The sequence below is a fragment of the Sparus aurata genome, chromosome 22 (assembly GCF_900880675.1).
Source record: "Sparus aurata chromosome 22, fSpaAur1.1, whole genome shotgun sequence".
NCBI lineage: Eukaryota > Metazoa > Chordata > Actinopteri > Spariformes > Sparidae > Sparus > Sparus aurata.
In genome coordinates, this window is record NC_044208.1 from 8170318 (window position 1) to 8197556 (window position 27239).

Here is a 27239-nt window from a genome sequence, read left to right on the forward strand (position 1 = left end):
CTCCTATCAAAGGCCACGGGACTCACCGACACGTGGACAGACTGACAGAATAAATGTAAGTTGACACCAACCCAGTTGTGTCAACAACAAGAAAAAAAAAAGAAAAGAAAAAACACCACCTAAAAAAGTAGACAGGTAGACATATGTGGGACATGGCTAATGACAGGGACTACATTAAAATTAGAAATAAAAGTGAGAGAGAAAAAGGGCGAAGACAGAATAAAGAAATTAATACAGCTGGAGTCATATGTGGCGAAGACTTATTAGCTGACCTCATTCAAAGAGTGTTTTCAGAAGGATTTTTGTGCTTGATGGGGGGTTTGAATAAGAGCTGCTTCTTATATTGACACCACCATCACTGCTGCTGCCATTGTTATTTATTCCATTACGACTGGTGTTACTGTTCACATGACTAGCAGTAGCTATTAATCAGGGACGGACTGAATAGTGACGCCAATGTTATTTTCTTCCCCCTTTTGTTCTCTTTCACTTTCACAAAAATAAGTAACAGTAGTGAAAACAAGGCATTTCTTGCTTGTATTAAGAAAAGAAACAAGCCAACGGAAACTGTCTAAAAACAAGTGTCCTGTATTTCACTGATGTGTTACTTTCTAGTTATTTCTATGTAAAAAAAAAAGGTCACGCTCCAAATGAAATTACAAATCTCGTTGCTTTTGCACTCAAACTTTTTATTTGATTTTGAAAAAGGAATATGTTAAAACCGGATCCTTTTGTCTCCAAGCCTCTGAGGAGAGAGAGGATGTAGGACGTGTTTGATTGACAAGCAAAAGACAGATTATGAACGCATTTGAAGAGAATGCTGATTGATTGATGTGTGAAAATACAAATTTGATGTGGTTCACTGAGCGGTTTAACACGAAACTAGATGATATTTTTACTCGACTGACGACAAACTGAAACTTTCTCAAGTTGCAAAATTATCTTTTAAATTAACAAACATCATGCGTATGATTCATGACACAATTCAAACATGATCAATTATTATGTCTCTCTCTATTCACTAACTTACAAAGTTTTTCTGAAACAAGGTCCCATAAGGGCAGGTGGTACTGGCCGTCGACATCTTGGCAGCGCCTGACCTGACTACCAGCGGTGGAGCTAAAGATTAGAGAACTTCGCCTAAAATAACCTGCAAACTTGACTGAGGGTTAATTTGTCACACTGACCAGATCCTTTCTTCTCTGTTATGCTGCAGGTTAGTTTCTTTCCCAACCTCCCTGGCTCGTAATGGAAGGCAAGAGTGAAGAGACATCCAGTTTTTGAATCCCAACACTTTTAAGAAATCCAACTCCATACTTTCCTAAACTCCAAGTGTTTTCCTCCAGACGCTCCAGATGCTGTCTGCTGGTTATCGCTTGTTAATCCAAAACACTGGCCTCTGTCCCTCCAGACCGATCTGTCAGTCCAATTAACCACACAGAAAGACTTATCGTGTGTCCGATATCTGAATTAATATCCTCCAAAAGGCATCAACCCCACAAATATGGGATTATTTCAGAGACAGAATTAGCTGAGGTGAAGCCGGCTACCTGTCATTCAAATAGACCACGCCCTCAAATATGCGCAATTTTAAGCCTAATTGAAGTAAGGGTGAGTGATATAAAAATGTACCCATTGTACAGTTGTCATGATGGGATAAATTAGGTGTAGAGAACAAAACAGTTTTTTGTAGTCGGCTGTCAACATGTTCATTTGTGCTGTAAAGTTGGACAGCCCATCAGGGTACTTTGCCCTTGTTTCATGCCCCGCCCCCTTTTGGATTCGACTGAAGGTAAATGTCAATTCTGGGGTCTCTGCCAATTTAATAACATAAAATAAGAATACTGTATGGATTTTTTGCAAATCTGAATGACAGCCAGGCAAACAATCATGCTATGTGGTAGTCGATCAAATCGATTTTTAAAAATGGTGGAGTCCACGTTTTCCCCGAAGTGGAACCACCTAGAGGAGTTCAAAAAAAGGGTGGGTTTAGCTCCACTTTAAACATAATTAAGTGCGGTTTACAATTAGAAGGTAAGTTAGCTCAATTTATTTGTATTATTAACATTAAATCACCCTCTGCTTCTGGTGGTCTGTCGAGTGGACAGACTGGTAAACCAAACTCCATTGTAAAAACAAGTGTTTTATAGTAGGGCCTTATTTTTTTCACAGTAAAAACTGTAGTGACAACTTTACAAAGGCTCATTTGTTGATTTGTTTCGATGTTCAGCCACAAACGGCACATTTATTCAGCAACATTAACAAACCCGAGTTGAGGTGTTTGACACAGACCGGCCGGGTCTCACAGTTCACCATTTTCATCCTGTCTGCAGATGACTTAAAGCCACAGATCACTTCTTGTATTGCCCTTCGTTTGTGAATAAAATCACAACCATTAGGATTTTTTATTGTTGACTTGAAATATGCAGTACGGCAACTGTTTTCAATCTGGCACCAGCACTTTCACAGCATTTGACTTCACTCAGAGGCTGGCGGGGTCATTCTGGCGACAGGAAAGTGACATGTGGCTGATCTCATCTATGGGGACCGAGTTTGGTACCTCTGCATCAGCTTAATGTGTTTAACCAGTTACTACACAATTATATCAAAAATTTGGACACTCAGGTTTAAATAATTATTTGTGTGGGCCATGAAAAAACACATTGGTTGATCCATTAAAACAAGATACTCTTATCATCTGTAAAACCACAGTAACAAAAAGCAGTAATAAAAGGGGCACAAACAAATTATTCTATTCATATTTATTTGAAAACAACAATCCATTTTTTCCACTTCTACTGCGATTCCTTGTTGCAACTGGGTTCATACATGATATTTGTATTAATTCCACAGAACACCATCACAAAAGTTACCCTTTTATATGCACGTTTACCTTTTTTTTGTCCTTTTTTTAAAATTATTTTGTATTGTTGTCATTTCTAAACAATGACTTGTGCTTTGATATCTTTGAAAGAGAGAAAGAGAATTTTTTTTTTAAAGACATCATTGTCGTCATGATAAGTGTACATAACAGAGGGAGGATTGAAATAGAAAAGAGTCGTAAGAAGAGGATATACTGGTCGAATACACACCGCTACAGAATACAGAGATACACACTCACATTGCAGCCTGCCCGACTCCGCCCAAAACTGTCAAAAGAGAAAAGAGTTGTGTCACTGACATCACCACCACTGCTCCCTTCTTCTCCTGGTTTTAGGATTTTTACTTGTTGTTGCCTTGCAACAAATTCACTCCCTGCTGGTGAGCAGAGTTTTGGCTAAATATTGCTTAGCTACACGAGGGACATCCAGGAGAGGAGGCGGGGGATCACAGAAGGGTTAAAAAAAAAGCAGTGCAGAAAGCCTCAATGTCACAACCATTACGTGGATTATTTTATTTTCAGACAATTTTGGGGCTCAGAGCGCGGAGCAGTTCCCCCCTAAACACTTTCATTTCAATCAAAGTTTGCTGCGACAAAACTGACCAGAGTGCCAGGATCCGAAGAAGTATAAGGTGCATTTGTCAGAGAGTTTGGTGTATGTGTCCCCAGAAATAGCGCCGTTAAATAAAGAGTTTTCGTTGGGTTGATTGCCATGGCAACAACGTGCATCAATGCCAAAGAAACGTGTGTGCGTGTGTTGGGGGGAGTTGACTGAATATTTACATGGACTGGAATGTTTTCCCCGTTCGGATATCTGATTCAAGCAAAAAAAATTGTTTGTTTTTTTTTTCGAATGCGGAGCTACTTTTGACAAACGTAACGTCGATACTCGTCGTATTGGGGGGTGGGGGTGGGGGTGAAAATCGACAATTGAGCAGAGTGCCACGGTGCAAGAAGGCATGTTCATTCACTTAATGCTGAGAGCAGATCCGTGCCTCGTAGAAATCAAAACGAGAAATAATAATACCACGAAAAAAAGGAAGTAAAAAACCAAGAGAAATCACAACCAGGGAGACAGGCAAAGAGCAGCGGAGAAAATGTACAAGCAAACTACCATTAATGTGAATGTCATTCTAAATGTTAAGTGCAGATAGATAGATAGATAGATAGATAGATAGATAGATAGATAGATAGATAGATAGACAGGTTGATAGATTCTATATACTGTATGTATTCATATGCTGGGTAAATATTCTGGTAAATCTTACTTCTATGTGTATATACCTCCAAGTCGAGGGGGCTCACTTAGACGTATATAAATAGGTCTAACATATAAAGCCATATTACAGTGTACATATCCTCGCCCTAATGTAAGCGATAGCAAAAAACCCATGCTTTACATAGAAAAAGGCATCCACGACATTTAAGAAAAAATGTACAATTTATGAAACATGGTAACAATAATAAATAGTATTATAGAATTGCCGCTGTACACAAAAAAAGCCATTTTTTAAAATTTCACTCATATAAAAATATGTTTTAGTGCAACCGTACGTAATAGTAATATCCATAACTTCACATCGCTTGTCGAGACTTTAAGGTGTCCAAAAAAGAAAAAAAAAAAAAAAAAAAAAAAAGAAACACAGGAGGTCGGGAGAGGAAGAGGAGGAGGAGGGGGGGAGGAGGAGGAGGAGAAGGAGGGAGATTGCATTTATTACAAAGCTGATACGCAAAAACGTGATAGTATTGTATTTACATTTACCTTCCTGCTTCGTTTGCTTATAAGAATATAAGCAAGAGAACAAACAAATAGAGAGTAAAGAAAAGGCACACACATAGCTGTCTGATTTTTTTTTCCTTTTTTTTCTTTTTTTTTTTTTAACGTACCGTTTAACCAGAGTCCTTTTTCATTTCTCTAAAATCAGATTTTGGTCGGGCTCATGTGTCGGTGGGAGTACATGTGTAACCGTATGCAGATCCTCTTGAAAGTCTTTTAAATAAGAAGAGAGCAGGCCCCTGTTTGAAACAGGCATGCTGTACACAAACATTAAAACTGCAGAGGTCCATTTGAGTTTTTAGTCATTTTTTGACTTTCTTTGTATGCATTGTATTTAGATGTGTGTGTGAAGAGAGAGAGAGAGTGTGTATGGGTGTGTATAAACTGACGTAGAAGAATATGTGTGTAAAGTGTGCAAAAGTCGTTTTTCTCTCTCTGTTGCACTTCATCCCTTCCTATTATCCAAAAACAAAAACGAAAAAAGAAGTCCATCGTTTGTCCCTCTCGCTCTCCTCCTGCAGCCCTACGATGTGTCTTTGCTTCTTTTTGTGCTTTCTGCCTCCCTGTCCCTCTCCAGCTTGAGAGGTTTGGACACTGTCGAAGGCTGGAGGGTGTCAGATCCGGGGCTGGGAGGGTGAGGAGAGGAGGAGGAGGAGGAGGGAGAGGGGGAGGAGGAGTGAGGGGAGGCGGGGATCGATGGGTAGGGGGGCCTGAGCTCCAGGCCGCTAAAGTGCTGAATCCCGGGACCTTGTGGAGGAGATGGCGAAGGCTGAGGAGAAGGCGGCGACATGGAGATGGATGGCGAGCGATGCTGTTGTTGGGAGTCGGACGACAACGCAGAAGGAGAGGGGGAGGAGGAGGCTCTCCCTTTATCCCCTCTCCCTCCTCCTCCACCTCTCTCGGCGAGCTCCTCTGAGTCGATGCAGAGCGAGGCGATGGCCTTGGTGCAGGTGTGAATGCTCTCCTCCTGCTCCGGCCTCACTCCTCCTCCCCTTCCTTCCCTCTCCTGCGATGGCGGGTGAGGTGACTCCCTCAGCTTCTCGCCTCCTCCTTGAGCTCCCCTCTCGGTGAAGGAGGTGAAATGATGGGAGGCGACCTCGCTGGTGGTTGAGTCCTCCGATGTGCTCTTCTGCAGCACCAGGCGGGATGTGACCTGCTGCGCCCCCTGCTGGGCCAGAGGGGTGGTGACAGACGTGGGGACGGAGTGTACCATCTGGATCCCTCCGATGGGGATCATTGGGAACGGAGAACGCACCTGAAAGGAAAAGTAAGTTAGTTAAGTGAGTCTGGTGATATTTCATTAAAAGACCAAAACCAACAGTGAATGTATTTACTAACAAGTATTCTGTAAGGATCAAAGCCTGATATATCTTTTTCCTTTAATTCTCATTAAGGCAGGAAATGTGGATTCATCCGCCATTGAAAATAGTCCCAAACAAGTGCGGAAGTACTTTCAAACATAGAATCCACATTTAAATATACAATTGCTAAAAATTATAAATAAAATAAGAAAAAAAACTTAAAATCAAAATACATTTAAATAAAATATAAAAAAAATCAATCTAAATAGTAAATACAATGAAAATAAGAATTACTTACAATATAATAAAATAAATTAATCAAATATACAATTTTTAAAAATCTTTACAAAATCTTACAGGTATATCAAGAAAACTAAAATCCAAACAAATTACATAAAAATGTAAAATTTGAAAATAAAATAAAACTTTAAATTACATGAACCCTTTCATGTATGAATTATTGAATCTCTCTGTCGTAATTTTCATTTATATGTTTGTTTGTACTCTTCAAAAATATTATGGCAATAATATTTATTTTCATTATATGCTGTTTTGAAGGAATGCATGCATGCACCTTAAAATATTGAAGGTGTGTTAAATTAAAATAAATACAAGATGAAGTTTTTAAATAGTTGTAAATATCCCATAGTTATACGGTACACAATATGAAATGAACGATAAATTAGCAAAATAAAACCAAAAATCAAATCAAAATATTAAATGAACATAAAGAAAACAAATTCTAAAAAAAAAAACAAGGTCTACAAGGTCAAATGAAAATGGATTACCTGGAGTTGAGAATGAAGAGGGAGGTGACTGAACAGGACCTGGTGAGGTGGGCTGGACTGGTTACCGCGACTACCGCCCTGGTCCCGTTCCCCTGACGACGGCGAGCCCAGACGATGTTCCTGAGAACACAAGAAGAGACGAAGATTAAGGACCGCGCTGTCGTCTGTGGACGGAGTCATGAACCGGTGAGCTGGATTTAGAGTTCCTTGTTCCACAGAAACTGTGAAGAAACGTCTGTGTTGATTTAAAGTCTGACATTTAGATTTAATGTCGTGGCTGAAAACCACAGGAGGAGCGCGCACACTCGTTGGACAGAGCCTGTTACAATAAACACACATTTGCGGCCTCGCGATGGAAAGCCAAATATTATGTGACAAAATAAATTAATGAGTCTTGATGAGGAGCGCAGAAACAGAGACGTGTGGTTGTGCTGGATGGCAGGTGTTGGTCAGAAAACAAACAAGAGAGCGCGAAGGCACAGTCAAACGTCTCGCGCCTGCAGGACGGCTGTTAAAACATTAATCTATCATCTGAAGACCGTCGGTTATCAAAGCCGAGCCGGTCTCACTCTCTGCTTCACGCTTTGTTTAAGTGGGACCGGCAGCAGCAGCCAGGGTTTGAAGTAGAGCTCTTAAGAAGAAAAACAGCCGCGTTATTAACCACACCACCGCCAGCCAAGATCCCATTACCACCGAGAGCCAGCAGCCCTATCTTCAATCATCCCTCTCTCTAACACACTCACTCCATCTGACTCGCTCTTTATTCCCTCATCCTCTCTGAATGTTTCTGCTCCGTCCGCCAGACGAGTCTTTTTCTCTGCTCCCGCTTTTCCCCTTATTCCTGTCCTTTCCTTCCACCTTTCACATTTCTGCCTCAGGTTTAACGCACTGGAGCACAGTCTGAGCTGCAGAAGGCTCGGTAAATCACAGTTCAAGCACCTTTCGGGGATGTTTAGGGAGTCAAAAATGCATGTGTTCTGTTGTATCACGCTGCCACGCGAGCGAGCCCGAGTGCACCTACAGTATCGACCGAAAGCGACCAGCAACACTGACGGAGGAGAAAAGAAGGATAAGATTGTTTTAGTCGACAGTCACAGCTGGGGGCGCTGAGGGGTCAGCCTATATAATGACTTCACAGGAAACGGTGCGCAACATTTGTTTTTTTTTTTTGTATTAATCTGAACAGTGAGGATAACATGCGCCTGATCTTTACTAACAAATAACTGACAACAATTTGAGGACGTTTTGCACAACAGCAGATGGCAAACTCAACACCAGCGTATTGTAGGTCAGAGCAGCCACATCAACAACAGCAAGGACGGGAAGAGGGAAGAGGAATTCCCCAGACTCCCTTATAAAAATTTGTCAATTTTGTGAGTTGTTGAGTTAGAGGAAACTGAAACTATAAACTTTGTGAAGCGCCGTTTCCAACAAATTCTTAATTAACTGGGCCTGCTCAGACACATGTTGTAGCCTCGTTTTCGGGTGGTGCTGCAGCCCCTTCAGCACCCCTCGTTCCCGCAACCCGTGGAAGTATGATGGACTCTTACCGTCTCCATCTCTGCACTGTCTCTGCGACGTCCCAGAGGATCCAGGTCTGCCTGACCCAACACCCCCACCTGGTGACCCGGCCTGAGGCCCCGGGATCCACTCTGCTGGCTGGAAGTCACAGAGAAGTAGAAATATCTCATTAAACCATCATCAAGAATTAAACTTCAGACTCCAGTCTTTCACTTAACAAAACATTGTAAAATTGATCATGCATTGCTGATTTTTTGCATTTTTGGATTGCAAAAAAAAGAGCTTTTCTGTGTCCCTTTATTTTTGTTAGAGTTTTGTTTATTTTATTATTATTATTTTACATTATTTGTTATTTAAGCAGGTACTGGTAGATTTTTTTTCAGCAAATTCTACCAACCTATAAACTGTGTCCGTAAAATGTACTTATTTTGGTGCATTAATTTATTTATTGAGTCATTTATTTTGTTATTTAAATACAATTTTGGCAGTTTTGGTCCCCCATAAAAACAAAGACAAATTTAAACTGTCATATTAAATATAGAGCTCGTGAACCCTCAGTCAGTCAGGTCACCCTCCAGTTGACTCACCTTTGGTGGTGGAGGTGTTGGTGGAGCCCTCGGCGAGGAGAGACAGGCCGCATCATCCCCCGGTGGCGGCCTCGTGGTGAAAGGTCGCGCTTGTAGTCTCTTCCTGCGGGGGACGTGGGCCGAGACAGAGGGGAGAGCAGCGAGAGGTGTCCCCTCCTGGGGGAGAGGTCCCGTCTGTATCCCCCGGCCACACCCAGGTCCCTCTTTGGGGAGATGTGACGCAGAGGAGAGATGTCCCGCCGGGGTGACAGGTGTCCGGGGTGAGGTGAGAGGTCGTGACGTGGGGAAAGGTACCGGTGAGCTGAGGGTGAGGATGAAGGGGAGATGGGGGACGGGCAGCCGGAGTGTTCCAGCCCAGGCGAGGACAGGCGAGAGGAGGGGGAGGAGAGGTCTGGAGAGGGGACAGGGAGGTCTTCATCCATGGAGGAGGAGGAGCAGGGTGGAGCCAGCAGCCGGCTGCCCAGCGCCCTCTGCAGGCCACGCTGGTACTCCGCCTGACTGCGCTCACGCCCGGCTGGGTCACTGGGCGGAGCCTGTGGAGTGATCTGGATACTCGGCACGGTGGTGAAGTAGCCGAACAGCGGAGGCTTGTTGGTGCTTCCCAGGAGGTCGGACGCCGAGTGATGGGAGAGGTGAGGAGCAGGGTGGGAGGAGGCCACAGCTGTGATTGACATGGACGGCAGGCCGTAAGGCTGCGGGCTGGTGGAGCGAGAACGAGTCTTCGGGGTGGAGTCACCATCATAGTCATCCTCTTCATCATCTTCATCATCAACTTCATCGCCATCTTCTTCCCCACCCTCTGAGTCGTCTGCGTCTGAGAACTGGTGATCCGCCATCGCACCCCTGGACATCTTCTCAGACCTCTGGCCTTCATCTCCAATATCTACGAGAGGAGGAGGAGACAAAAGAAGGTTAGGAGAGGAAGGTGAAGAAAAGGAAAACATAGGTGTAAGGAGTAACAATAAACCAGAACAGGAAGAAGAAGAAGAAAAAAAGGATGCAGGAGAGGAACAAGATGAGGATGATGAGTAGAAACAATGGCAGCAGAAGAAGAGGGAAAAGGTGAAAGTAGAGGAAGTGGGTGAGGAGACAAAAGAAGAAAAAGAAGAGGAAGGACGAGAAGAAGAGGCAGACAAGAAAGAAGAGGAGGAAAAACAAAGGAAATGAAGAGGGAGATCAGGAAGAGAGGGACAAAGTTAAAGGAGAAGAAGTTGGGAAGAGACAGAAGAGGAAATTGTACAGGAAGAGGAAGAAATACAGGAAAAACGGGGAGGAAGCAAGAGAGGAAGAAGATAAACAGTAGAGTGAAAAATGGGAGAAAAAGAGGAGGAAAAAGTGAAAATATAGGAAGTGGGAGAGGAAGAGGATGTGATATATAATAAAGTATATGAATCCGGAGAGTATATGATAGGAGGAGAGAAAGGCAGAGGATGTGGAAGATGAAGATAAGGAAAGAGTGCAAGTAGAAGAAGCAGAAGAAAAAAGGGATGAAAAAAAGTAAAGTAGACCAAGTGGGAGGAGACAACAGGATAAAGTGAAGCAGAGGAAGTCGCTGAGGAAGAGAATGAGCAAAAAATAGAAAGTAATTGTTTGATGAAAAGGAAGGAAGAGGGTGCAGAGGAAGACACAAAGAAAAAGAAGAGAAAACGATGAAGTGGAGGAAGCCCGAGAGGAAGAAAAGGAGGAGGAACAAGTAGCAGTAGTCGAGCAAACAGCAAACAGAGATAAAAACATTTTGTATTAATCTGCGGTCGCAGAACGAGTCTCGATGTGAAACAAAACAGCAGTGAAACCACATTCCCACCAGCTCAAACCAATAAAATATAAAACACAATAAAACAAAAGTTATTTGAGACAAAACCCTCGACGCTCTGGTTTCTCTGCCTGCAGCCACATGTTGGCGAGGTCTCGTGTACAGGAGCTGCAGAGTTACTGTTGGCAGGTGACCAACCATCACTTTGACTTTATTATAAAACGGAGCTGATTAGCTGAATAAAAAGAGGGAAATCTGAGCTGAAGACGCTGTTGTGTTGTGACTCCTGACGGTGAAATAGTTGATGAAGTCAGCGATCCCGACCTGATCTGTTGGTTTCATCTGGCGAGGAATCAAAATCTAAAAGTGATCTCGTGATAAATATTTCATCCTCGAGTCTTTTCCTCATCAGTTTTATTTGGCTCTCCTGGACCTCCTCCAGGAGTTGGGGAGCAGGAGTCGTTTGGAGTTAATAAATTGTAGCCGGCTGCTTTGAGCGGAAATCAGATCCACTAACACTGCACTACTTTTCCAGTTAGTCTCTTATATACAACAGTTTCTCACAAACCGCAAATGTTTATGTCTCGACGACTCACTGACTGACTTTCTCCCTTTCCCAAAACCCCCTGTGAGTGTGTGTGTGTGTGTGTGTGTGTGAGCCTGTGTGGGTTTGTGTCCCAATTAGATGCCGGGCCAACAAACACACACTCAGAGTCAGCTGAAGTAAAATATAATTTGGTGGTCGAGATGGTGGAAAATTACACCAGCCACCAGTCAGATGTTGGTATAATGTGACGCTAACAGCCCAGTTAGCCCACTCAAATGATCTGAGATCGTCCAACCGCCCTTCATCATCTACTGACAGGTAAAATGTCTCCAGGGACACCGAATTCTAACCGCAAGACATTTACAACCCTGATTCAAAAAAGGTTGTGATGTTGTACGTGACCATTTGTTCATCTTTTCTTACATCTGCTCAACTGAAAACGATACAAAGACAACACACTTGATGTTTTTACCTCATGAGCTACATCAACTTTTGTAAATATATGCTCGCTTTGGGCAACAAAAGACTGGAAAGAAAGTTGTGGAATGCTTCCAAAACACCTGTTTTGAACTTTCCACAGGTAAACAGGTTCACTGGTAACAGGTGATAGTATCATGATTGGGACCAGGTTCAAACACATTATTGCACCTTATCGCACTTCACTACACTTTATTACATGAATGATGTAAAATAAACAATGCAAATCTAAATGTATTAATTATGTATTTCCATTTGAACATCCATGACTTACAGTCTTTAAAATCAAAGGTCACGAACTTGGAGGCTGGCACATAAAGTTACTTCACTCGATACACTGGATTGCTTTTAAGGTCATTACATTGTTGATATTTTAAAAAATCAATATTTGATGGAGGCGGATATTTTAAGGATTACCAATACACTTTTTTGTCTAAATCAGTGTTTCTCAAACTTTTAGACCAAGTACCAAAAAACCACCTAGTGTTAACTTCCCAACATTCCCCAAAACAAATGTATATTACAAATTGAAGCCTAATTAGTTGACAGTGTGGCTAAAAAGCGTCGCCAACTCAGTCATCGTCTCTGTTGCATTCTTAATGGGAAGATAAGAGACGTCAGTGTAGCGATGTCTGCAAACTGGAGAAATCTAGTCTCACATACAAGGAGCGCTCGACGGCTGATCGGTTCTGACGTGAATCTTAAATACGTTTTGCAGGCAGCGTCGCAAAATGGTCACAGATTGTTCAGTTACATCGGTGAAGAGCAGCCAATTCAAATAATAATGTGAATTAACTAATTAACAAGGACGTTGATTTAATATTTAAAACAACACATCTATCCAGCTCACTGCGAGGCTTTGGAGTCGCTCGGTGTCGCGAAGAGTTTGAAAAAAAACATAATATGTTACCAAAACTACTCACAGTCACACTTTAGGAGAGGCTGGTCTAAACTGCTATTGGTGCTTGGAAACAGTCAAATTACTGACAACAGAAGAAGAATAAATCACTCCAAGCGTGTGAGTTATGTTCTTTAAAAAGAAGCATTTCATATCAGTCGATATAATCCGCTAACAGAAATATCTGTCGGGCTCTAATAAGGATAACGTATCAAGAAGATATAGTGGACATGTTAAATTTTAAAAAATACACTTTTTAGCGCTCTCAGAATAAGATAACGTCAGACATCTTTCAGCTTATTGTGATTTTTTGGTTCCTTATTGGCAGGTATGACCTTGATTCCAAAATAGTTGGGATGGTGTGTAAAACATACATCAAAAATATTCAATTTACTGTCATAGAAGAGGAAAGAAACCACATAATGTTCACTTTTAAGAAATTTGAAACAGAATTTTGACTTTTTTCTTCTTAAGAAATTACAAAAAAGATTTATCGTCTATCAAAATGGATTCATTGACGCATCTCTACTGCCTAGAAACAAAATCTACCAACGACTTAAAGGTAAATGTGTAGAAGAAGTTGTTGTTGGTGTTAATGGTATAAACCAAATATTGTAAAAGTAATCACACTCATTTCCAGCTTCGTTATCAGCTCATCAGAAGATTAACGAGATGCCTACACCTCTCATCTGTTCGGACAAGAGTCACAGCCTGGAGAGACAGCTGATGACAATTTATTATTTGTGAATATTTCATAGGAAACCACATTCATCCCTCTCTGGCCACAGCATCCTACCAGTAATTATTTTCAGATTATTTTCAATCAGCTGATTAATGGTAAGGCGGACATGTTGGCTGAAACTCGCCGTGACGGCGATGAGCGGCAAATATTTGTTGCTATTTCAGAGCAACTGGTGGAAAATAGAATTGTGGTCTTCGAATCACTCATGGGGATATTACAATAATATAATAAGAGAGTCCAAACAAGCTGGAAGGATGTTTCTCGTGCTTTTAAAGCGGCTCGTGTGGTTTGTTGACACAAGTCCTCGCTGTCAGGGTGAGCTCTGCTTTCCATTACACTAATTGTCTCTGTACAACCGCTCTGAGCCAGAAACACTGCAGGCAGCTCTCAACGAGACGGCAGGATGTCACTGCAGCTCACACAGTGTGTGTGTGCGTGTTTGTGTTACATTCACTTGTGTGTGTTTGTGTGTTTCCTACCTCCTTCGTCGGCCTCGTTGTCCTCTACAGAAGACATGGAGACTCCCAACTCCAGACACTTTTTCATATGAGCCTTAGACTTCATGTGCTTCGTCAGGTTTCCTGTAAAACACACACACACACACACACACATTTAATGACCCTTCGACTAGTCTTACTGGAAACCAAGGCTTGTTTGGCTGCATCAACACAAAAACGCAAAAGAAATAGAAGCGTTGAAAGAACGAGCGACGCCACAAATTATTAGAATTTAGAAATTACATATAATTTCTACATAATTTAATTTAATGACAAAATGACTCAACTTGGTCTGAACTCGAATGCAAAGTCAGACGCATGTACGGAACATAAAGGGGGGACTGGAAATCTATCGTGCAGATAATGGCTCTTTATCAAATATCAGATATCAGCGAGTCAGCATCGTCAGCCTCTGATATGATGCAGGTTCCTGTCTGACCGCAGAGACACCAAACAGCCTCTCTGCACATTTTATTCCGTCATTTAACCACTTTGTTCTTTATTCTAGGGTTTAATCCTTCAGTTAAAGAGCTAACGTTGAGTTTTCTTATGAATAGCTGCTTCAAAACAGCTGCTAGAATCTGAAAAAATATGATTAGTCTTGTATTTAAAGAAGGTTTTAGGGCATTTTTATCAGATGATTGTGGAATATTTGTGATTTTTGTGAGCAAAATAGTAAAATTCATGTTGTTTGGTGTCACAGAAAAATAATAATAATCTGATAAATTTGCTTCTCATCAGGGAGGAAAAACGCAGCAACTTTGAACTATAAAAAACAGACTAATCTAATTTTTTTTAAATTAGCAGCCTTTGAAAGAAGATTCTAAAAGGAAACTCAACATTAGGTCTTTAAAGGAACAGCCCACCACAATCTCCTCACCCCCATGCTGATGGAACATCAGGTGAAGTTTTGTGGTGCAAGAAACATTTCTGGAGCTTCACAGCAAAACAGAAAAGCAGCATTCTCCCAAACAAGTGAAGTAGCTGGAGACTTGATTCAAAAATAGTTTAAAAAAAGGTAAGTAAAAAAATAAAAAACAGCTCCATATATTGCAGCTGCTGAGCTAAAACTGTTCGCTCAACCTGTCTGCACTTATCCTTTTAAAAGTACATTTGGATCTGTCAACAACAACGCGTAAGTAAAAAGAAGCCCTACCTTTCGTCTTGAAGGCGAAGTTGCAGAACTTGCAGACGTACGGCCGGACGTCGGTGTGTGTCCGGATGTGTTTCTTCAGCATGCTGGGTTTCTTGCAGCGAATGCCGCACTCCTCACAGATGTATTTCCCCCGACCGCGACCTCGAACGTAAACGTAATCCTCGTTGGATTTGTACCTGGAAGACAGCAAGGACCAAAGACTGTATAGTAATGTGTTTTTATTTATTTATTTATTTATTTATTCATCTTTCTTTCTTTCTTTCTTTCTTTTTTTCTTTCTTTCTTTCTTTCTTTCCTTACAGAAGAAATACATTTTTGCAGTGTATTCATTTTAATGTATCACATGGTTTCTTGAGACAGTGATTCAAATCAATAGAAAATATATGAATTTAGACTCTTTATTCTAAATAACTGGTAAAGGTCACATGGCTATCTTGCAAATGTAACTTTCACTTCAAAAATAATACCAAAAAAAACCAACTTTTTTTTTGGCATATAATTTGGCAAATAATTTGGCACTCAATACAATTCATCATATTTGATTAATCCCCAAAAGGACACATTAAAAAGTAGCCATTATAGATTTCTATCATCCCATGTCATTAAACATACACTGTACATAAAGACATAATTGTCAGCACAGGTTGCTGATGGAAAGAAGGTTCTTAATTCACATCCACTTTGTATGAAAGTATATTCCTTTTCTCAGTTTCCCTGTGTTCTCTATTGACCCTATCTCTATATATATCCTCCTCCTCAGAGAGGTCAGAGGTCAGGGTCCTGCAGCTGGTGGAGACTCATTGTCATTCTCTGGGACACACATGTCTGCTGACACAGAAGCTGAATATGGCTGAAATAAGGGATTTCAGAGAATCAGAGAGAGAAAGGTCTGAGAGGGCTCAGAGAGAGTGACATCAATCTGGATGCAACAGCAAGCAAGTGTTATGAAACCCAACAGTAAATATCAGAATCTGAACTGTTGAGAAGAGGATAACGAAACTGTTCTGACGTGGAGAATATGGGTCCATGAATCATCATCTTTTTTCACTTGATATGAAATCAAGTGAGATTAAAAGACGGATTAAAGGTGCTGCATCGCTCTTCAACCTTAAGTGTTTTTTCCTATTTCATGATAAACATCTATATACATCTGGTATATATAATATTTGCCAAATTAACAAGAAGGCCTAAATAATCACGCATTTGTCACTAGCAGTGTTTTACGAAGTTTATAAAGTTTCTCCTAATTTACAGCTCACAAAATTTTGCGATTTAATAAGGGAGTCTGGGAAATTTCCCTCTCTCTTTATCTCCTTGCTGTTGCTTGTTTGTTACTGCTGTCGTGCAAAACCATCTCAAATTGTTAAATTGATAACTACTGGATACGTCACGCACCATTTACAATAACATCATTATATAGACTGACCCCGTCAGCATCCTCAACTGTGACTGACTTCCCGCGTGGTCTGTGGTGAGCCTAAAATCTGTTCCTCCCGATGTATCATCAGACAAATCAAGACGATTAACGGGATGTATATATCAGGAAAGCTTTTTATTCAGATGTTCCTTTCATCTTAGTTTTTTTCCCTGAGTTTCTGGATACAGTGACCTCTAAAAGCCTCTCTTCAAATTAAACAGGGGAAAGAAATCCCTCTTTAGCTGACCTGGTCACAACCCACAGAAATATGCAACTGTAGTAGAGATTTCTTTGTTTTCAGGGATCAGAAGCTAAAACGAGAAACAATGTAGCGTTCCATCGCTGGGTTTTGTGTCCACGCTGCTGCTTTTTTTTCTAAAAAAAGATAACCGCAGCCCTCCTTCAAGTCCCACTTATTCTTTTACAAGACTTTAAAAAAGAAAACATCTCTGTCAGACATGCTTTTCTACCCCAGATGAGGCTCGGAGTGAAACAGCGGACACTTGGCAACAGGATCAGTGCAGACTCTCTCTGTCATGGAGGGAAATTACCACCAACCACCAGTCGAACGCTGGTGCATTCTGTCTGTCAGTCTGCTGCAGCGGCATCGCATTCGGGTTGTCTTAGACAGAAAAGTTGGCCGGCGAATTGTGTCGCTTCCTGTCCTGTCTGGCAGGTAACATGCAGTCGAGGGCCTCGAGTGTTAAGGGAGGTCAAATATCAGGTACATCAAACGATCCGTCTGTGTCAGCGAGGGGAAATTTGTCTTTCAACTGCAGCGTGGAGCGGGAAATACCTCCGAACGCTCATCTGAGTCGAGACGTTTACACAGCTGTGGCCAGTTATGAAAATGAATTATGATGATTATTTTTGTTTTATTCTCTTTTATTCGCAGCACACGGTAAGATCATAAAGCAGATTGTCTTTCAGAAAACTACTGAAACTTTCAGGGGACGCAGAGAAGTAATGGATTTGTTTCCTCTGCCAAAACTTGCACTTGGTGGATTTCTTTCATCCGGAAAAGATTTCGATCGTGACTGTTTTTCCAATAAAGACTTATGTGTGTGTTTCCGCACTCCCGTTTGCTTATTACTTGCATGCATATTGTTTATGTGAGCGCGTGAGTGTATATGTGTGTTTGCCCCGTCTGCTTTGATCCACTTATTGCTTCTAAAGTGTCCTTTGGGGACAAAAGGGAATTACTTCACTGTCTGCTGCATTTAATAACTCCCTGTGTGTGTGTGTGTGTGTGTGTGTGTGTGCACCGTCTGTTCCATTCACTAACCTTGGTCTTACTGGCTCTACTGTAAGTCTATAAAACATTATGATACTGTAGGAATGTCTCAACTACAGGAGTTTACAGCATTAACTCCCTCATACAGCCTTTATTTCACCATTTAATTAAAGTTTTAGACTAATTCCTGCACTTGCTATGTGGAAATAAACTTTTACAAAAACCTTTACACAAGAGGTTTTATTTGCATGTGAATATAATTTTAGGTTTAGGTAGTTTACCTTTGTTTTTTTGGAACTAGGTACATTTTTCTAAGCTGTCGCAATGTAGTTAAAGGCATAACCATTTACGTTGTGCAGAACGGACGGCACGTCACAACTCCTTGAGTTGTCAAAAGCTTTCAGGAGATAGCAGAGGTGGGAGGTAGGCTACAAAGGAGCTACACATACTTTGCTATTGTAATTAAGTAGATTTTTCAGGTATCTGTACTTTACATAAACCTTTATTTTGACTTTTCCTCCCTACATTTGAACACAAATATCTGAAATTTCTCCTCCTTACTTTTTTTTTTTACAGGCTTGTTACTTTAGTTTGAGAAAGTTCAGATATTTGCGTATGGATTATTTTTATTTTTCGTCATTGCACGCTGCCTTCTCACCATAACAAGACTAATTTCAGTGCACATCACACATGGCAGACGTATGGAGATGAAACAAAGACGTAAGAAGACAGGAACAGACAGAGAGGGAGAATGGAATGGGAAGAAAAGGCGCGTTAGTGTCTCGTATCTTATTTTCTCACTTTGTTGCTGCTCGGGACGCTTTACCAACCCAACATGTGGCTATTTGAAATCCTGGGAATGAGACTCAACAGTCAACTGTCTTTGTGGTGTGTTTGGGAACAGCTGGAACAAATCCTACTGATTCTACCTTTAAGTTTAATAGTCTCTGAATTATATTAATATGATGTGAGCTTCAGTTAGCTTTGACCAGAAATGGCATTCAGAGGAAGACTTTATACTTTGATACTCTGAATACATTTCAGAGCCTGTACTTTATGAGAGGAGTAAAGAAGTTGAATCAGTACATAATAAAATATGTGTACTTCTACTGGAGGAAAGAATGTGTGGACTTCTGCCACCTCTGGGAGGTAGCTATGGTCTTAGTTTTTCCAAGTTTAAAAAGCTTAACGAAATCCAAACATTCACAACAGTTATTTGTTCTGCTCTCTCCTGGTATTGCATGGAAGAAAACTTTTTTTGTTGCTCAGGAGTAAATATGAATAATTTGTCCTGAATCTTATCAATCAAACGCAAAAAAAAGGTTTCAGTCTTCCAGTAGCAACAGAATGCCACATACTGCAAACTCGAGTCACATTCCGAGGTCACTACATAATAATAAAACTTAATACCCTGTTATTATGAGTGAGATACTTGTAACAGAAATCGAATAAAATACAACAGAAACTAAAACTAAATAAACTCTACAGTTGCTGATTGTAGAAAAACAGTGAAAAAGCTTTTAAAACAAAACTAACGAGGGACAAAGCCCACTTCACACCAGTCTATAAAAGACAGAGCGAGAATTATGAACACTGACGTCCAATTACAGCGATGCAGCTCAAGTCGTTAGCCTGTGATGGGTTTACCAGGCTCAGGCGCTTGGCCTGACTCTCACAGACACAAATTAAGCCCAAAGAATAGGTTGTAAAAGAATAAGTCTCAGTTTTGTGTGCCTAAGAAGATTTTCAGATTAATCATAATGAAACAGATGTCCTTACAGTTCAGACAAAGGTTGTCTGAGTTCATTTTTGTTTGATACTGCGCTGTAAGGATAAAACCAAAAAAGAAGACAAATATGATCAGACAGCTCAATGTTTTGTCAGTCTGAGGCCTCGCTTATCTTATTTATGGGACCTGAGAACAGCTGCTGTACAGAGAGGAGATCCTCAAGTTTTGATTATTTTACTATTCTCTTAAATCTTGGAGGAAAAACAAAGAAGACCCAGCTCTTTACCTGACAATCTGAGGCCTAAAGATTTATTTACATGTGTAGGATTTAAGGCAGTTATTCCCAATATTCCCAATCACTGAGTAAACTGACATATTTTAAGTATATTTTATAGCATATTCAACAAATAACAATGAAGGCACAGAACAACTGAAGAAAATCAAAAACAATGACATGTTCTTATAATTCAATTAAATACAAATACGGTGTTTTCTTCTCCGTAACGCATGGCTATTGTTCTCTTTGGCTGTTTAGACTGTGTTTGTGTCTAATGTATGATAAGGTTGTTCAGCAGAGTGAGGCTCTGTGAATAAAGCTTGTGATCAGGTGAGATTTTTCTAAGTTTATATCTGAAATAATAATCTCAACTTTAAAAATAGATTTAGTTTCCTTTACAGATATAAATTAAATATGAGATCTTGGGCAACTGTCTATTCTAAAAAGCTTTAAATCCAGAAGGCCTCATTTTCTCTTATTTACTCTAGCTGCTGACCTAATATATTGATTTTACTCACTCAAAGCCCCTTTTACACTTGCTGTAAAAATGTTCTAGTATAATGGATGATACTGTGTTTCATCATAAAACACCTTGCAATACTGAGCTTTCTATCACAGTCGGACATCGTTGTTATCAGTAGGTTGATTAATTGATTCTCTGAAAATTGCCTTAGTGGTTTGGAGTCCAAATGTCAGAATCTAATCAGTTATTCCTCAACAAAAGTACTTCCTGTGCACCAGATGTCACTGAAACTCTTTTTCAGATATTGCTGACAAAGATACCAATGGTAATCAAGATTTAGCATTTCTCAACATTTTTAAAAAGTTTGGGATTCTGAGGAATACTATTAAAAAATGATATAATTATATCAAATATAATTATTTGAAAATATGAATTCAAATGTTTATTTCCATGCAAGGTTTCATCAATGGTTACTGACTTATAGAAAAAAAACCCCAAAGCACAATTCTCAATAATATAATAACGTATCATTTGTGGCACATGGTTAGTCCAATGACCGTTGGAAATGTGAAATACAATGATAATTCCATTTGCAGTTATTGGCTATGACAAATGTTGTGATCTTGGTAATTATGTAAAAGAAAAATAAAGCCTTTCTATCAATGACTATGCAAAAAGATACCGTCACATACACCTTCCGTGACAGCCTCCTTATCTGCTATCTGCCCTTTACCCTACTGGTCTCCAAGTGAGGATGAAACAAACTCTAGAATTATCTGTGTAATTTGATCTGCAGTGCAAGGACAAACATAAGGAACTATATTTAAAAGTTTTACAAGGCAAATGTCAGATCTGTCGTTCAGATTTCATGTCGTCAAAACTGCCATCAAAAAGTACTAGACATGCGTCCTCATCCTGGTCACTAGAATAGTTCTGAGGTGAATGTTGTCCTTTTATTGGAGCAAAGTTATTGACTGTGTGTGTGTGTATTTGCTGGACTTACCCGCCTTCAAAGATCTTGATGCGGGTCGGTTCTGCAGCAGGCTGTTTGACTGAGACCTCCTTCTCCACCTGCTCCTCCTTCGAACGATCCCATGACACTACTCCCTTCATCTTCCTCCCAAAATGACTGACATCAATAGGCATCAGCTCTGGCTTCAACTACAGAGATCAAAGAAGAAAAAACAAAAAATGGTATTGTCTGCATATATTTATAAGTTAATAATGTTTTACATTTCTACATTTAACATCATTACAGGGATTACCTGATCAAACCTCAGTTTCCAGGCCACAGACGACACCAGTTTTCCAGAGCTGGGTGGCGACATGGCTGCAGTTGTGAACATCAGATCAGTGTTTCTCCTCTGTTTAGACCTCAGCAGGGCCAGCGAAGCCTTGGTGCTCAGGTTCAGAGGATTGGGGTTGTATGAGCTTACACACCATGAGCTGTAGACAGAGCTACGCAGGTTAGCAGGAGTGCTGTTGGGTTTGGTGTAGTTCAGGAAACACCAGCTGACTCTGCTCATTGTGCGCAGGCTTGGGAACTGGAAAAACTGCTGGACGTCAGCCACATCCGTGACTAGCAGAGTCTGGCCCACGGCTCCGGATAATCCTGGGCTTTGGTTTGCAGCTAGCTGAACCAGCATGCTAACAGGAATTTTACTGGGTGCAGACTGCTTCGTTGTGTCAATGTCTTCTGCATCATTGGAGGACACCATGGACTGGGGGCTGGAGCTGGGCTCTGGGACTGACTCATCCACATCAAGCTCCTCTGGGGAGTCCCGGCCGCCTGAAACCGGGGAACGGTCTGTGACAATCTGGAGAGGGGGGGTAAAGCTTTCAACCCGGGGTACATCAGGGAGGTGTGGGGCAGAGGAACGGACGGGAATGGCGATTTTGCTGGGAACAGGGAAGTCGCTGAGTGGAGGAGAAGAGGACATCCTTTCAGAATCATCTATGGAGCCTTCACTCTTCAGACGGGCTCGCTGACCTCTGCCCTGCCCTTTCTCATGCTTGTTACTGTTTTCAGTTCCACTCAGCTCCACAGCACTCATTTCCTTCACAATCTGTCCATACATTCTCTCCTCCTTCACTCTTTTCTGCTGCTTAGTCTCGATGAAGAGCTCCAGAGAGCTGGCGGGGGAAAGCATGCGCTTGCTGCCTCCAATGCCTGATCCTGAGGCATCTGTGGTGGATATGGTGCCTGATGTGAGTGACAATGGGATCCCTGTGTTCAGGCGTTGCTCTGGCAATGAATCTGGAACCTTCCAGAGTGGGCAGGTCTGTCCAAGGAAGTGTGCTAGGTTGAAACCTGTCCCACTTATACCTCCTCCAATTCCTCCAGGTGGTTTGCTGACACTCGCAACACCAACTGGGGGAGACATGTTGCTGCTGTCAGCAATGCCTGGCCTGGCTGAACCTACCCCTTGTACCCCACTGCCATGGGTAGCTACTAGCTGACTAACACTGGTGTACATAACACTACCATAGGATGGTACATGTGTTTGGATCCGCACAGGAACCAGCATTCCAGGCAGGGTGGCCTGGGAGCCCAGGTTCTGGGTGGCAAAGACTGGTTGGATCTGCTGCAGAGGCATGGGGGTGGTGGAGGAGCTGGGCAAGGAGTGCTTGGAGGAAAGAGAGGCAAAGTTTTGCTGGGACAAGGGTGAGGTGCGAGATGGGAAAGATCCAGGGTACATCTGAGAGCTGTCAGATTTTCCATCATGTGGCTGCTGATCATGGATTTGTTGCAAGGAATGGAGTGGCTGTTGTTTATGGAGTGGATGTCCAGGTGATCTGATGTGGAGTTTCTGGAGCTGCTGCTGGGCCTGGAGTGTGAGCTGCTGTCTGGGGGTCTGACCCGCCTCCTGACCCCAGAACACACCTGGTTGCTGGAAGGTAAGATAAGGAGGGCCGCTCTGGTATTGCTGGATTACTTCTTTGTTTATGACCTCATGACCTGGATGCTCTCCTTCAGATGATGAGCCCTGGGCCTGCAGGCGATGTGGCTGGGATCTATTATGAAGAAATGGTTTAAATCATTATCATAGCTGACATAAAAATAATATTGTAGTAGTAGAACCAGGCGTGGAATTAGCTCAGGCAACAGCAATTGTTGGAATGTTAATGAATTTGTATTTCATGTCGTCCAAATTGAGTCTATTCCATCACAGCTAAATAATGAGTGCTATCAGTTACTAGGTAAACCCAGAATTTGTTACCTATACAGAGGTTCATCCTGTAGACTGTCCTCACTGATGCTCTGCTGGAGGATATGTTGGTTGTGCTGTTGGTGTTGGTGAGATCCTACACCCAGTTCATAAAACAAAAGAGAAGTTTATCGAGCTGAGAAAGAGCCCAACATGTTTTATCATGATGCTGCGATCTGAATGAAAGGTTTAGGAAAGTATCACAAACAAGACCTTGCTATACCCTTCGTCAAGTGTACTTTTCTATGTAAAATACAAAGAAATCTTATATACAGATAATCTGACAACACAGTTTTAGTGCGGTTACGCAAAGCTTACCGCCAATGCTACTGCCAAGCCTCTTGTTTCTACAGGCTAGATCGCTGCTGTGGGGGGATCCTGATGGCCCAGGCCATGCCACATGCTCCAAACTCTCTTGTTTAACTGATATCTCAGCAGCTCCTGGTTCCTGGGTGACTGCCTCTGGATAAACACTCAGTGAAGCCTGTGAAATGGATGTGTAAGAAGGGAAACAAAGTCGGTCAGCTGTTTAAATACCATTTTGTGACACTTCTGAATTGAATAAGACTGTAGAGAAATCAGTCGTAGTGGTGCTTTAGACCTTACTAAACCCTGTCTTCTTCTCCCATCTAAGTCATGATAGGTCCTCAAACTAAAGGACAAGAATCTACTGAAATGTCTAGCAAATATTTCAAGAATAGCAGAACAATTGTTATGCTACCTGTCGGACAAGATATCCACGCCGGCGTTCCTTCATTGCAGACGCGCTGGAATATATCTCTCCCTGTCTGGAGGAAGACAAGCTTCCATAGTCAAAGGATTTGCTTCGCATTTCAGGCAACTCTGTGGGCAGTGTGCATGGTGCCTGCTCCGATGAAGACCTCCTCATCTCCCTCTGCTGGTGGTGGCTGGAGTGACCGCTGCCAGGCACTGTCAGGAACTCCGACTGCTTAGGTCCACCACAAGATGCCAACGAGTCATCCTAGTTCAGAGTTAAAGAAAATGGTTCCAACCTTCATTTTTCCACCTGGAATGTTCTATCTTTAATAGAATGAAGCCGGTAAGAGCAATTACAAGTGCCATGAAAACAATACTATAAAAGCCAGTAAGGTAGTTTAAGTTGCAATAGACATTTCTGGAGAAAGATAGTTGATTGTTGAGTCTCAATCCCAGATTGTCAAATACTGAAGGGTTTGAATTAGCCTAAAGCCTCGGTATATGACGAGCCAGGAATGACACTCTTCAATCAGCAATCTTTCTCCAGAATCCCATACTGGAACTTTAGGATACTTGAAAGTATTAAACATAGTATGGGGTACCTGTTTGGTAGGTGAGACAGACTTGAGGACTTCATCTCTGTCAAAGGACATGGAGAAGGAAGATGAGTGGGACAGGTTGCTCTCCTGGCTGGGGCTGCGAGACAGGCTGGTGCAGGTCGACTCAAAGCTCGATTCCCCAGACGAGTGCTCCATGTCCGTCAGGCGCAACCTCTTCTTCTTGGGTGGGAGCTTTTCCGATGGCATCTGGGAGAGCGTGTCGCTCCTCTGTGGCAGCTGGAACTCCTCCACGTGCTGCTGCTGCTTATCCGGTTCCTTGGTCATTGGAGCTTCTGTATCTTTCTCAGGTTTGTCTGGCTCCTCTGTCACCCGGATCTCAGGAACTTGGATGTTGGGTTGTCGGACTAGTTTATGTGGGATGTGATAAGGCTGGCCGGGTGAGGCTGCAGCTGATGACGATGACAGGGAGGCCAGATCACTGTCACTTTGCAGCTGCTGCTCCATGCTCTCTGTCCTCAGTAGGACAGATTCAGGACTCAGAGCATCTTCAAAGATCTCTGTGTCTGACTGTTCAGAGTACTGGCTAGATGGAGCTTTATCTGAAGGCTGATACCCTGGCAGCTCAAAAGACTCAGACTTCTCGAAGGAATTTGGCCGGCTGAGGGAGTTGGTGTGCTGTATGACTGATATGACATTCCCAGCTGCCTTCCTGCCCTCAGAGTCAGGAAACAGTGCAATGTCCTCAGAGCACATGCTGGCACAGGTATCAAAGCTGTCCGACTGGCTGTGAGCACTGTGAAGAGAGCCCTTCCCTGTTGGTGTGCCTCTCGATCCATCAAAACTACCTTGTTTATACTCATAGTCCCCTATCATCTCTACAGAACCACTACAGCTACTGTCCCAATGTCCAGGACTGTCCTCCTCATCCCCAACACTCTTCTCTTTCCTCCTTTTTCTTGTGGCTATTTCTGACATGCTAACTTTAGTACCATAAGGGCTGCAGGCAATGTGCTCTGGAACTCCTGGACTGCGCTCACCAATTTTCATACCCAAAGATGAAGCTACATTCTTGGGCATGTGTCCGTAGCCCTCAGCCTCTCCTACATGGGCTTCATTAGCTGATTGTTCAAATGCAGCCTGTCTTCTGAGTCTGCGAGGTGGGTAAAACACATCATCTGAAGTCATCATCTCATCGAAGGAGTGACTGCCTCGAATCCCTGGTGGGACACTGAGGTTAGGAGGGGAGGAAGTTGGCATGGAGTTACTCCTAATAAGGGTCCCAGAATCTGAAGGAGGCTCCAGAAGCCCTGTACTGCTTTGACAGGGTCCTGTTGGATATTGCTTGGCATCTCCAGAGACTCCTACATCCCCTCTGAAACAAATATGATCCTCAGCTATCTTTCCCATGTCAACAATGGCACCTGGCTGCTTCAAGCTAGCCAAGCTGCTGGGGTCTGCCCCTGCCATGCCCACTGTGATGGACTGTCTGGATCTGGAGTTGGGTCGGTAGTACCAAGTCCGACCAAACATAATCTCTTCGTAAGTTTTGACGTTAGTATTTGGAGGGCTGATCTGCTGCTCTGCACTCTCTGAGCGGGAAAAGTAACCAGAGTCTGTGCTGCCTTTGCTGTGAGGACTAAGGAGGTTCAGGGACTGGGACATGGCAGAATCAGAGTCCTGCCCTTTTTTCTCATTTAGCCTCAGGGCCAAACGTTGTTTGATGGTGGGGGAGTCATCCAGTGAACGCGCTCTTCCACCAGCCTGTGATGCCAACATGTGATGTGACCCTTTTATGTCCTGAAAGGGTGGGCACTCCATCCCTGTGGAGGGGACTCCTCCGGGCTTGGGGACAATAAGGATAGGCACTTTCATAGACCCCACGGGCAGCTCTTCAGCTGAGTCTGCATATGCTGGTTCCACACCACCTGCACAATAAGAAAGAGGGGAACATGTTGTAGAGTAAAGTACAGCATGAAAAAAGGTAAAGGTCAGAGTAAAATTACGAGTTATTGATTTAGGCAATGAGCGAGTGTAATTCAGAGCCAAGCAGTGGGGAGAAAACAATAATCAATATCAATTTTATTCTAGATTTTAGGTTTTGATCTTCGGCTAGTACCAATGAGTTGTTTATGCATCAAAAAACTTATCACCTATCAATTTTACTGTAGAGATATTTTGACACCATTTTTTCCTTCCTGATATGATACCTTAACTGGCCCATAACAAATGCCAATATGATACCATTTCATTCAATATATATGTGACTCTGACTTGACATGAACTTAAAGTTACAAGTCCCCTGCTGTTTATGGATGATTATCAGTTGAATTGCATACAAATGTTTGGAATGGTACAGGGAGGTAGCAAGGTCCAATTTGGGACAAATAAATTATGTGGTATCGGATCAGTGCATGGAGTCACATACTCTCTGGTACTAGATACAGCATATCAGGCTTTTTTTTAGGCATTTCCAATACTGGTATCTGTATTGGATTTACCCTATTTCACGGACGATGTTTTGGGAAGCCAGGGATCAGACACAAGTTTCTTCTATCTTACGTTTGGCGCCAAGTGGTGCACAGCACAGCGCAATTGTCATTGCTAGTTTCAGACCGATGCTTTTGTCATTTGAAAGTGAGTTGTGGTCAGGCCTACTGAAGGCAGTTTGCTATCTTGAGGCAGTGGAAAGTGAGTGTCCCATAGACCAG

General features: G+C 42.2%; 1 protein-coding gene across 7 annotated transcripts in view; it reads right to left on the reverse strand.

Annotated features, from left to right (window-relative positions):
- Positions 1-2747: 2747 nt before the first annotated feature.
- hivep2a (HIVEP zinc finger 2a) overlaps positions 2748-27239 on the reverse strand; it is a 122754-nt gene continuing 98262 nt past the window's right edge. For 4 of the 7 annotated variants that reach the window (XM_030404485.1, XM_030404486.1, XM_030404487.1 and 1 more), the window contains 12 exons: positions 24574-26456; positions 23976-24236; positions 23573-23738; positions 23267-23351; positions 21311-23060; positions 21049-21206; positions 14926-15101; positions 13752-13853; positions 8856-9738; positions 8298-8406; positions 6748-6867; positions 2748-5913 (listed from right to left, as the gene is read on the reverse strand). In XM_030404485.1, coding sequence (XP_030260345.1) covers positions 5182-5913; positions 6748-6867; positions 8298-8406; positions 8856-9738; positions 13752-13853; positions 14926-15101; positions 21049-21206; positions 21311-23060; positions 23267-23351; positions 23573-23738; positions 23976-24236; positions 24574-26456 — 6425 coding nt within the window. In that variant the 3' untranslated portion in view covers positions 2748-5181. The remainder of the gene's footprint in view (positions 5914-6747; positions 6868-8297; positions 8407-8855; positions 9739-13751; positions 13854-14925; positions 15102-21048; positions 21207-21310; positions 23061-23266; positions 23352-23572; positions 23739-23975; positions 24237-24573; positions 26457-27239) is intronic. The other 3 variants (XM_030404491.1, XM_030404490.1, XM_030404489.1) reach the window with 3 other exon arrangements.